This window comes from Trichosurus vulpecula, chromosome 8 (assembly GCF_011100635.1).
Source record: "Trichosurus vulpecula isolate mTriVul1 chromosome 8, mTriVul1.pri, whole genome shotgun sequence".
Taxonomy (NCBI): Eukaryota; Metazoa; Chordata; class Mammalia; order Diprotodontia; family Phalangeridae; genus Trichosurus; species Trichosurus vulpecula.
Genome location: NC_050580.1, coordinates 252939948 through 252952383, shown reverse-complemented (window position 1 = coordinate 252952383; position 12436 = coordinate 252939948). Strand labels below are relative to the sequence as shown.

At 40.2% G+C, this 12436-nt stretch overlaps 1 protein-coding gene across 2 annotated transcripts in view; it reads right to left on the bottom strand.

Annotated features, from left to right (window-relative positions):
* Positions 1 to 1764: 1764 nt before the first annotated feature.
* DGLUCY (D-glutamate cyclase) overlaps positions 1765 to 12436 on the bottom strand; it is a 142462-nt gene continuing 131790 nt past the window's right edge. Inside the window, exon 12 of one of the 2 annotated variants that reach the window (XM_036736800.1) lies at positions 1765 to 3269. In XM_036736800.1, the coding sequence (XP_036592695.1) occupies positions 3126 to 3269 (144 nt within the window). In that variant the 3' untranslated portion in view covers positions 1765 to 3125. The remainder of the gene's footprint in view (positions 3270 to 12436) is intronic. The other variant, XM_036736801.1, reaches the window with a different exon arrangement.

The window sequence follows — 12436 nt, the reverse complement described above, 5'->3', positions numbered from 1 at the left end:
CTGGCTGTGGATGCTTATAGGAGGGCAGAGTTCTTGGTTTCAGTTCCAGGCTGGAGGGGGCACCTAAGGACAGAGGCATCATCCCCTATACCCCAGGACTAGAAGTGATTAGGCAGGCAAAAGAGAAAGAACCCAGCCATAGGAAGTTATTATGGGAATACAGAAGACCAGGGTTCATCCTCAGAGGAGGATACTGAAGTAAAAAAAAGCCTCTCCTACCTCAAAGAGTAATGTCAAATGGTCACCTGCCCCAAAAGAATTCATAGAAGAACTTTAAAAAGACTTAAAAATCAAATGAGAGAGATTGAGAAAAAATTTTTAAAAAGGAACAATCCAAGAAAAGCCAAGAAGATTATGAAAAGAAAGTTAACCAACTGTAAAAAAAAAAGATCCAGAATCTTAAGGAAGAAAGCAATTCCTTGAAAATTAGAATTGGGCAAGGGGAAGTCAGCAAAGTTATAAGAGACCAAGAAATAACAAAGCAAAAGATAATTGAATGAAAAAATAGAAGAGAAAGTGAAACATGTCATAAGAAAAACAACTGATCTGGAGAACAGATCAAGAAGAGAAAACAAGAATAATCAGACTACCCGAAAGCTACAACTAAAAAAAGAATCTTGATACAATAATGCAAGAAATAATTAAAGAAAATTGTCCTGAAGTGTTAGAACAGGAGGAGGAAGTAGAAATAGAAAAAATCCACTGATCACCACCTGAAAGAGCTCCTATGAGGAAAACCTACAGGAACATCATAGCTAGACTCCAAAACCCCAAGGAGAGACTATTATGAGCAACAAGAAAAGAAACAATTCAAATATGGCGGAGCCTCAATTAGAATCACAGAAGACCAAGCAGCAGATACATTAAAAGACTACAGATCCTGGAACACTATATTTCAAGTAGCAAAAGAACTGGGGTTGTGGTTGAAAATATCATGCCCAACAACGTTAAGCATCCCGAACAGAAAAAAAATGGACATTCGATGAATTGCTAGACTCAGGATTTTGTTGCAAAAAGACTTGAAATCAATAGAAAATTTGACATACAAGATTCAAGAGCAATATAAGGTAAACTCAAAGACTAATTACAAGGGATTCAGTAAGGACAGAGTGTTTACTTTTTATACAAGGAAATGTAAATCTTATGTCTAAGATTGTTATTGGGTAGTTTGGAAAAAAGATTGGGGTAGAGTTGAGTATGTGATACTAAAAAGTAAACCATCTAGGAAAATGTAAAAAGAGTAATTATCTTATACAAATGAGGTACAAGAGGAAGAACTAACACAGAGGAATTAGATGGGACAGCAGAACTGGAAGTTCTGGAACCCTACTGTCATTGGGAATGGGTTAAAGAGAGAACTACATATATACACACACACACACACACACACACACACACACACACACATATATATGTATATACACACACATATACACGTATATATATGTATATATATGTGTGTGTGTATGTGTGTGTGTGAATACATATATATAAGTGTGTGTATATGTACATATGTATGTGTTTATATATATATATATATATATATACATGGAAGTCTTCTAAATTCAGAAAGAAAGAAAAGGCTAAGGGGATAGGGAGGGGGAGAAGATAAAGGAGGGATTTCAGGGTAGGGGGGAAAGGATAAGGGAGGGATCTTTGCTGTGGGGGTGGGGTAGGTTAAATAATAGGAGGGTAAGGTAGTGGGTAGAAGTAAAGTAGAGGAGTTAGGAGGGATAAGAAATAGGAGATATATACAAACATTAAATAAAAATCAGGCATAGAATTTATTAGGGAAAAAAGCAGGGGTAGTAATTATGATCTTAGACAAAGTTAAAGCTAAAATAGATTTAATCAAAAGAGAAAAATAGGGAAACCACACTATATTCCAGCCCTATTAATCAATATTGTTTTAGACTGTTTAAAATAACTAGTCAATAAAGTCTGAATATTACTGTGGTATAGGAAATACTGAGTTGGTAGACTTAGAAAAATATGGAAAGATTTGGACCTATGAAGGAGGACATTGTCCACCCTCAGAGAAGCAGGACAGACAAGTATAGTATGATCTTACATAGATGCATATGAATGTATATGTCTATATATGAGTATGATTATAGATATCTAAGTATATGTAAGTATATGTATGTGTGTATATGTATATATGTTTGTGTATATATGCATATGTGTAAATATGTGTATGTGAGACACATATCTTCTGCTTAATTGTAGCCTGCTTGGGGAAGTGGGGGAGGAAGGTGGAAAAAAGAACAAAGTAAAAAGTGCACAGCAGAGAACAAAAGAAAACTCACAAGGAAGCAAAAAAAAAAGATGGACAGCTCAGAACTCAAGGTGTAGTATTTATTATATAGGCTTTCTTGAAATGGAAATTTATTGTTGTATATTTTGAATCCTCTCTTATGTTTTTTCTTATTTTGTATTTAAGTTTATAATGTTTCTTCTTCCTTTCTTATTGCATATTTAAATCTTAGTATTGAAGTTTTAAGAGATAAAAGAAATGCAAACAAAATGATTGATTCCCTGGAAATGTTTTACTTGGTCTCCCCTCCAAGTCCACCCACAAAAGATCACAGATTTAAACTGGAAGATCTTTTAGAAGTTATACAGTCTAACCTCCTCATTTTGTTGGCGAGGAAAAAGAAGACCAAAGAGGTTGTGATGTGCTCACTGGCACACACAGATTCAGCTGTGGTTCTTTAGATGAAGATCTAAGGCTGTTCCCCTTTCACTATGCTAAACCACAAAGCCCTATCATGCATGATTTTGTGGCTTTTTTATCCTCAGTAAATTTTCAAAGCTAGTCTAGAAGGGAATCAATTCCTCTATATCTCCATTGTTATGACCTCCTGGGCAAGTGGAGGGTGATGAGAAGAATGCCTCCCTCCCAATTCTTTCCAGTTACCTTTGAATTTGCATTTGTCTCCACATGTTGGATTCCTACCCATGATCTCTTACAATCTCCGAATTCCCCTGACTTGGCACAAGACTACAGCCCAGCCACTTTAAGGTGGAATATGTAGGTATGAGGGGAAGTGGGGAAGTAGAAAGGGTGATGGAGATTATATAAAGTGTGTGTGTGTGTGTGTGTGTCTGTGTGTGTGTCTGTGTCACATGGTGGTAACATCAATCAGCTCTTGGATCATTTCAGCGTGAGTGCCATAGAAGGGCAGACCATCCACTTCCATCCCCACATTGCCAGTTATTCCACTCCGGACTTGGTGTTGTACTAAGATTTTCATCATCTTCTCTTCCTGGAAAAAATGTTTTTCAAAAAAAGAATTTAGTAACGACCAATATTTCTATAGCATTTTAAAACTTACTAGAATTTTCCTTTATTGAAACCCTATGAGGTAGGTAGTGTAAATGTTAGCCTCATTTTACAGATGAAGCATTATTAAGTTCAGAGGAATTAAATTATTTGTTTAAGGTTATGCAACTAATAAACTGTCAGGACTAAAGGCAATTGTGCTTTTTCATGAACAAATTCAGTGCAAGCAGAGTGAAAAGAAACTATTGATTGGGAAAGCAATCTTTGTATCAAGTATCTCTGACAAGTGTATGATTTCCAAGATATATGCAAATATGTGTTATATATAAATATATACATATGGGTATATATATACATACATATACGTGTATATATATATATATGTATGTATAAAATCTGAGATTCCACAAAAAGACACAATTCTCAAAATAAGAATCGAAAACTATTAACAACCATAGGAATAAAATCATTGATAATAAAAGAAATGCAACTCCAAAAAACTCTGAGGTTTCATCTCATAAGCAGCAAGTTGGCAAAGATGATAAAAGATGAGAGTAGTCAATGTTGGAGGGGCTGAGGGAAGATAAAGGTACCAATATACGATTGACGGATTTTTAATGGGTTTACCCATCCTGGAAAGCAATTTGGAACTACACTAAAAAGAGAATCTGGGTGAGAGATGATAAGAGACTGAACAAAATTGGAGACCGTACAAATAGAGAAAAGATGACAAATGGAGGAGATGCTGTGGAGGTAGAAATGACAAGGTTTGGACATGAGAGTTTAGGGAAAATGCAAAGTTGAACATTATTGCTAAGGTCATGATGGTGGTACCCCTGACAGAAAATAGGGAAGGTAGGATGGTTCTGAGAGGACAGATAATGAGTTCTGTTTTGGGCATGTTGAGTTTGAGATGTATATGGGACCACAGAGCTAGAAAAATCCAAAAGGTAGCTGGTGATGCAGGACTATAGCTCAGGACAGAGAATAGAGCCGGATATGTAGATCTAGGATTCATCTGCATAAAGGTGACAATTGATTACATGAGAATTAATGAGGTCACGGAGACAGAGGTTGTAAAGAGAGGAGAAGAAGGCACAGGAGAGAACCTTAGGGGAGACTCGTGGCTGGGGAGGGCTGAACACAGATGATGAGCCAGCAAAAGAGACAATGGCAGGAGGAGAACCAAGAGAGTAATATCATGAAAACCCAGACAGGAGAGAGTATCCTGGAGGAAGGGGTGATCATCAACAGCATCAACTTTTGTAGAGAGGTCAAGGAGGATGAGAATTAAGAAATCTGGCAATGAGCTCCTTGGTAACTTTGGAGAGAGCAGTTTCAGTTTAGTATTGAGTTTGGAAGACTACAGGAGGTTGAGAAACAAGTGAGAGGTGAAGAAATGAAGGTAATTGTGGGCACAGGCTATAGGAGGGAATTGTATAGGAACAAAGGTACCCACAGAGATGCTGCCCTTGGTAAGAAGAGCCACAGCTTCATCAGAAACCAGAAAAAAAGAGAAAATGAAGGACACTGTCGAAGGATTTTGAGACATAGAAAAGGGGAGAAGAGGGAGCTTGTGATGGATGGCCTCTATTTTCTTTTTTTTTAAAGTTTTATTGATGCTATTTTTTTAACCACAGTATCACTTCCTAATGACACCCATGCTAATAGAATAATATTATTATGATACATATTAAGTTACCTATAAGTATACTTATTAATATATGCTTATAAAGATATTTAAATTTAATTATATTAAATTTATATCTATTTATAAGTACAGTTAAATAAAATTAATCAACATATTGATAATGTCTGCAAATGTATGTCTCAGTCTACACCTGTAGTCCACCCCTTCTCTGGTAAAGCAGGAGGCATGTTTTACCATCATCAGTACTCTGAAGTCATGATTGCTTTGGTCACTACCTTGATTAGAGTTCAGAAGTGTTTCAGTGTTAGTGTCCTTTTCATGACTGAGGCTGCTGTGGAAATTGTTCTCCTGGTTCTACTCACTTCACTTTCTCTCATTTAATACAAGCCTTTATTTTCTCACTCAAGTATGAGGAATCTTCTGCTAAGAAGTTGTAGATTCAAATTCCAGCTCTACCACTTACCAGGTGAATGACCTTGGACCTTTAACATCTCTGAGCTCTAGTTTCTTCATTTTTAAATGAGGAGGTAGAGTAGATGTCTTCAATATCCCATCTAGTCCTAAATCTATGGTCCTAATGATCCTAAGGTAGGGGAGAGGTGGCATGGGAGGCTTGTATAAAGCACTGTATAAAGTTTATAAATTGCCTTCCTTACAACAAGTCTAGGACACAATTGGTTCAGGTTCACTTGATAGATGAGATGACCAGATCAGAGAATTAAGATTACTTGTTCCTGGTCACACAGTAAAAACCACAGTCAGTACTCAGACCAGGTCTCCAGACCCTAAAATTTATGCTCAACACAGCATCCCTAATAGAGCTTATTATCCTGCCTATACCCTCCTATGTATTTTGGCTCTAGTCTAGCCAAACTGGACTACTCCATCCCTTGTAATTTCTGGCTTCTGTGCTTTTGCCCATGCTGTTCCTTGTGTATGTTATACTCTCACAACTCCTATCCCCTCACCTTTTAAATTCCTACTCACTCTAGAATTCAAAGAAAACTGGTTCTAGAATAAGAGGACATGAGTTCAAATCTCACCTGTCATGCTTACTACCTATGTGACACTGGGTGAGGCAGTTAACCTCCATGTGCCTTAGTTTCCTCATCTATAAAATGAAGCGGTTGAATGAGATGACCTTCAGGAAGCCTTCCATGAAAACTATGACCCTCAGACCTTACATATATGGCACAATGTTTTACAACTCTTTAATATAATTATCATATATTATTTTCGTTGCTAGTTACCTACAGATGTGTCTTTTCCCCTCCCAGACCATAAGCTCCATGAAGACATTCCATGAGGTCTCGTCTAAACTTTATTATCTCTAGAGTAGAGTGCCAGGCCTAGAGTCAGGAAAACTCATCTCCCTGAGTTCAAATCCGGCCTCAGATACTTACTAGCTGTGTGACCCTGGACAAGTTACTTAACCCTGTTTGCCTCAGTTCTTCATCTGTAAAATGAGCTGGAGAAGGAAATGGCGAACGACTCTGGTGTCTTTGCAAAGAAAACCCCAAATGGGGTCACAAAGAGTCAGATATGACTGAAACAACCGAACAACAACAGCAATGCCGTACGGTACGGTAAACTCAGAAGACATTTAATTATTTGTTGAATTGTGTCCAAATCACAACCAAGCAACCCTCTGACTTTTCGTGACCAATGCATGAGAAAATTCCCTTTAGACGGTCCATGATGAGTCCTTATTTTTGTTCTCTTTGTGAAACTTTCAAAGGATGTGGTACCCTGACCATCTCATCTACTTCCCACAGCCATGGGGACTTGCCTGGAATCTGTTTCCTGTTCATTGTTTTTAATTTTTACCCTTTATTTTCAATTACGTCACATCTTTTCTTTTTAAATTATAAAACACTTTTGTAACTACAGGGTAAATTACTTACCAATTCTTTGCCTTCCTTTGTGGGACATAGCCAATGTGGTCCTGAAATACCCATGTGCCATGGAGTTCTCAGAGAACAATTGGTAACTGAATGATTCACCATAAATACTTGAGGCACCAATTGGTTCTAAGATCACAGGATCAGATAACTAAGAGACCAACTAAGGTACCAGAGATTACAATCCAACCCTATGTTTTATAGATGAAGAAACTCAGGCCAACAGAGTCGAGTTAATAACTTGAAATCACACAGGTATGACATAGAAGAGATGGGATTTGATTTTTTTTAATTTATTTAATATATTTAGTTTTCAGCATTGATTTTCACAAGAGTTTGAATTACAAATTCTCTCCCCATTTCTACCCTCCCACCCACTCCAAGATGGCATATATTCTAGTTACCACATTCCCCAGTCAGCGCTCCCTTCTGTCACTCCACTCCCCTCCCATCTCCTTTTCCCTTACTTTCTTGTAGGGCAAGATAAATTTCTATGCCCCATTGCCTGTGTATCTTATTTCCTAGCTGCATGCAAAAACTTTTTTTTTTGAACATCTGTTTTTAAAACTTTGAGTTCCAAATTCTCTCCCCTCTTCCCTCCCCACCCACCCTCCCTAAGAAGGCAAGCAATTCAACATAGGCCACATGCATATCATTATGTGAAACCCTTCCACCATACTCATGTTGTGAAAGACTAACTATATTTTGCTCCTTCCTAACCTATCCCCCTTTATTCAATTTTCTCCCTTGACCCTGTCCCTTTTCAAAGTGTTTGTTTTTGATTACCTCCTCCCCCATCTACCCTCCCTTCTATCGTCCCCCCTTTTTTATCTTCTTCCTCCTTTTTTCCTGTTGGGTAAAAGACCCAATTGAGTGTGTATGGTATTCCCTTCCCAGGTCAAATCTGATGAGAGCAAGATTCACTCATTCCCCCTCGCCTGCCCCCTCTTCCCTGTCAACAGAACTGCTACTTCTTGCCACTTTATGTGAGATAATTTACCCCATTCTATCTCTCCCTTTCTCCCTCTCTCAATATATTCCTCTCTCATCCCTTAATTTGATTTTCTTTTTTAGATATCATCCCTTCATATTCAACTCACCCTATGCCCTCTGTCTATATATGTATATATATATATATATGTATATAGTATATGTGTGTGTGTGTGTGTGTGTGTGTGTGTGTGTGTGTGTATATATATGTATGTATGTATGTATATTCCCTTCAGCTACCCTAATACTGAGGTCTCATGAATCATACACCTCCTCTTTCCATGTAGGAATGTAAACAAAACAGTTCAACTTTAGTAAGTCCCTTGTGATTTCTCTTTCTTGTTTACCTTTTCATGCTTCTCTTGATTATTGTGTTTGAAAGTCAAATTTTCTATTCAGCTCTGGTCTTCTCACTGAGAAAGCTTGAAAGTCCTCTATTTTATTGAAAATCCATATTTTGCCTTGGAGCATGATACTCAGTTTTGCTGGTTAGGTGATTCTTGGTTTTAATCCTAGCTCCATTGACCTCCGGAATATCATAATCCAAGCCCTTCTATCCCTTTATGTAGAAGCTGCTAGATTTTGTATTATTCTGATTATGTTTCCACAGTACTCAAATTGTTTCTTTCTGGCTGCTTGCAGTATTTTCTCCTTGATCTGGGAGCTCTGGAATTTGGCGACAATATTCCTAGGAGTTTTCTTTTGGGGATCTTTTTGAGGAGGCGATCTGTAGACTCTTTCAATTTCTATTTTACCCTCTGGTTCTAGAATATCAGGGCAGTTCTCCTTGATAATTTCTTGAAAGATGATATCTAGACTCTTTTTTTGATCCTGGCTTTCAGGTAGTCCAATAATTTTAAAATTATCTCTCCTGGATCTATTTTCCAGGTCAGTGGTTTTTCCAATGAGATATTTCACATTGTCTTCCACTTTTTCATTCTTTTGGTTCTGTTTTATAATATCTTGATATCTCATAAAGTCACTAGCTTCTACTTGCTCCAATATAATTTTTAAGGTAGTATTTTCTTCAGTGGTCTTTTGGACCTCGTTTTCCATTTGGCTAATTCTGCCTTTCAAGGCATTCTTCTTCTCATAGGCTTCTTGGAGCTCCTTTGCCATTTGAGTTAGTCTATTTTTTAAGGCATTGTTTCCTTCAGTATTTTTTTGGGTCTCATTGACTTGTTTTTCATGGTTTTCTCACATCACTCTTATTTCTCTTCCCAATTTTTCCTCTACTTCTCTTACTTGCTTTTCCAATTCCTTTTTGAGCTCTTCCATGGCCTGAGACCAGTTCATGTTTTTCTTGGAGGCTTTTGATGTAGGCTCTTTGACTTTGTTGACTTCTTCTGGCTGTATGTTTTGGTCTTCTTTGTCACCAAAGAAAGATTCCAAAGTCTGAGTCTGATTCTGAGTCCGTTTTTGCTGCCTGGCCATGTTCCCAGACAACTACTTGACCCTTGAGTTTTTTGTCAGGGTATGACTGCTTGTAGAGTACTTTGTTCCAAGCTTGAGGGGATTTACTGTTGTTTTCAGAGCTTTTTCTACACTACCAGCTCTGCCACACCAGTGCTCCTCCTCCCCCAAGAACCACCAACTTGAACTGGACTCAAATCTTAAGCAGGCTCTGCACTCCTGCTCTGGTCCATCACTTAATTCCTCCCACCAGGTGGGCCTGGGGCCAGAAGTAACTGCAGCTGTAGTTCTGTAGCTGCACCACCCCCGCTGTCCCTGGGGCAGTGGCTGAACCGTGAACTCCTTTCACTCTGTCCCCTGCAACTTTTCCCACTAACCTTCTCTGTTGTCTCTGGTGTTTGTGGGTTGAGAAGTCTGGTAACTGCCACAGTTCACTGATTCAGGGCGCTGGGGCCTGTTCTGCCCAGCTCCCAGTCTGGTTGGTCCTGCTGCCACCCACCCTGGGCTCTGCTCCCCTCCGCTCCCAACTCCGTGCACAATAGACCTTACCCAGTGACCATCCAGGCTGTCCTGGGCTGGGGACCTGCTTCTCTCTGCTATTTTGTGGGTTCTGCAGTTCTAGAATTTATTCAGAGCCATTTTTATAGGTTTTTGGAGGGACCTGGGGGGAGCTCACTCAAGTCCCTGTTTCTAGCTGCCATCTTGGCTCTGCCCCCAAGAGATGGGATTTGAACCTGGGTCTCCTAACTTGAAATCTAATATTCTTAGCAGCTACCTGGCAGTATCTTTGCCCAGACATAGAATGTCAAACTTGGAAGGGACCTCAGGGCATGGAGCATTAGAACTTTCTAAAGTTAGAGCTGGAAGGGACCTTTACAAGATGGAATGTGAGAGATGGAAGTAACCTTAGAGGTCATTCAGAAAGCCTTCCCTAGACCTCTTAATTTGAGTGCCTTTCCTCTGTTGATCATTTCCTATTTATGTTTGTTTGCCTGTTGTCTCCCATCACTAGATAGTAGAACCTTTGAGGACAGGGACTGTTTTTAGCCTTTCTGTATTCAGAGTTTAGCATAATGCCTGGCACATAGTGGGTGCTTAATAAGTGCTTGCTAACTGACAACTCATCTAAGTCTCTTCATAGCTGACAAAATTGGAAACTGAGGCCTACAGAGGGGAAATTACTTGCCTGAGGTTTCATACCTAGTAGCAGTTCTGTCTTGGCATACCTGGGGCAAGTCCCCTGTGGTGATAGTGACCAAAGTAATGGGGATGCGGAGTTGGGGTAAGGTGGCTGTATCAGGGAGCATTCTTTCCTTAGACACATTTATATCTGGACAGAACCTTATTCCCACATACCGGAATTGTCTCTGTCCACACTATCTATACAGGCAGAGTGTGCCAGGTGGATGGCGTAATTACTAAGAGTTGACTGGGAGTCTGGCCAGAGTACTCCCATCAGCTGCCGCTGGTGGGAAGGGGGCAGGGCAGAGAGAGAAGGCCCTTCATCAAATGGTACAAACAGTGCTTTGCTGTCCTTCCCCACCTCCTTTTTTTTAAACTAATGGGTTGAGGTGAGGGAAGTTCATGAAATGTTCTACACTGTTTACAGAAAGCTAGGCTTCCAAATAGCCTTTCCTTCCCCCTCTGTAACTGGTAACAAATCCTCTCCCTCACCCCCCATTCCTTTGCAGTGATTCCTTTGCAGAGACCAGGAATATCCTAGCCTGCGTGCAAGAGGGTTTGATGGGTATGAGGTAGATGGGAGGTGTAGGGCGTGCGAGAGATCTCCTCTCTAGGGACCACACAAAGAGTTCAGAAGGAAAGTTATCTCCCCCTACCACTCACAAACCTTCACCCATGGACAACACTCAGGAATCTGGGGAGGTGTGGAACAGGTCTAGAGTGGGGCCAAAATAAATTAAATATCTCCATTTTCAAGAAAGACCAACATTAAGAGGGTGAGAGCCTAAGGACAAATGAGGGAATTCACTAAGGGGGAAACACTATTTCCTGTCCTAGACAAAGGAAATGAAATTTCAGCAGTACAAATTCAAATTCAATATAAGGGGATACTTATCAGCACTATCACCAAGTGGGAGGAGAGGTCACTCAGGACCTGGATCATCCTGTTCCCAGACCCCACCTCCCAAAGTAGGTTCTCAAGTTGGAGGCTAAGGAATCTCTTGTCAGGACTGTTGTAGAGGAAATTTCTGTTCAGATAGGGGTTAGACCAGATGGCCTCTGAGGTCCCTAAACCAGGTTGAGGGTAACCAACAGGCCTGAAACCTGTTGGTGAGTTAGGGGGATGTCTACCCCAAGGGCACGGGCAGATGAGAACAATTCGTTCCAATGGCCATGAAGGTGGCTGAATGCTCAGAGCTTGGTCAGACACGGAAGACTCCAAGGTCATCCACTGCAATCCAGGCCATCCCCAGGCATCCGGACTTTTATCTTGCCACAGGGCTTAGATGACTCAGGAAGAGAAAGTGAGGCTGACAACTTTGTGCAACTCTGCCTCACTTAAATCCAGTGCAGGTGCGAGTCAAGACATCCCCCTGTGAAGTCATTGATCTTCTTTGAAATGGAAGAGCAAACAGCTATGACAATAGGACGTGAAGAACGGGAAAGAATGAACAGCCTGTTTTGACTAGAATGTGATGTGTGTAGAGTCAAGAAGTGTGAGATGAAGGTCTCGAAAGGCAGGTTACAGCTGGATAAAGTAAAGGTGTTGGGGGCCAGGATAGATACAGGGTTTATACCTAATTGGGTCGGCAACAGAGAGCCAGTGAAGATATTTGATCAGATGAATGGTATGATCAGAGTGGTGCCAGGGTCACCTGGTATCTGTGAGTGCCTGGATCATAGAACGTTAGAGACAATGGAGGCCATCTAGCCCATCCCCTTGGTTGCAGGACAGAGATTCAAAGCCAGATCTTGTAATTCTGAACCCAGCACTCATTCTACAGCACCATGTTGTACTAATCACCAATGTGTGCAGGAAAAGCTCAAGCAGGAAGGGAATAATGACCACAATCTTCTCTCTACTCCTGTTTCACTGGAGGTTTCCAGGCTCTGGGATCAGTCTGGCTCTTTCACTCCCCTTTGACATGGCCGCTAGAGGTAGGATGACCCCTCCCACCCCTCAGCTCTATTCTGTCCCAATAGAGATGGGCAAAAAATGATTTTTCCCTTAAG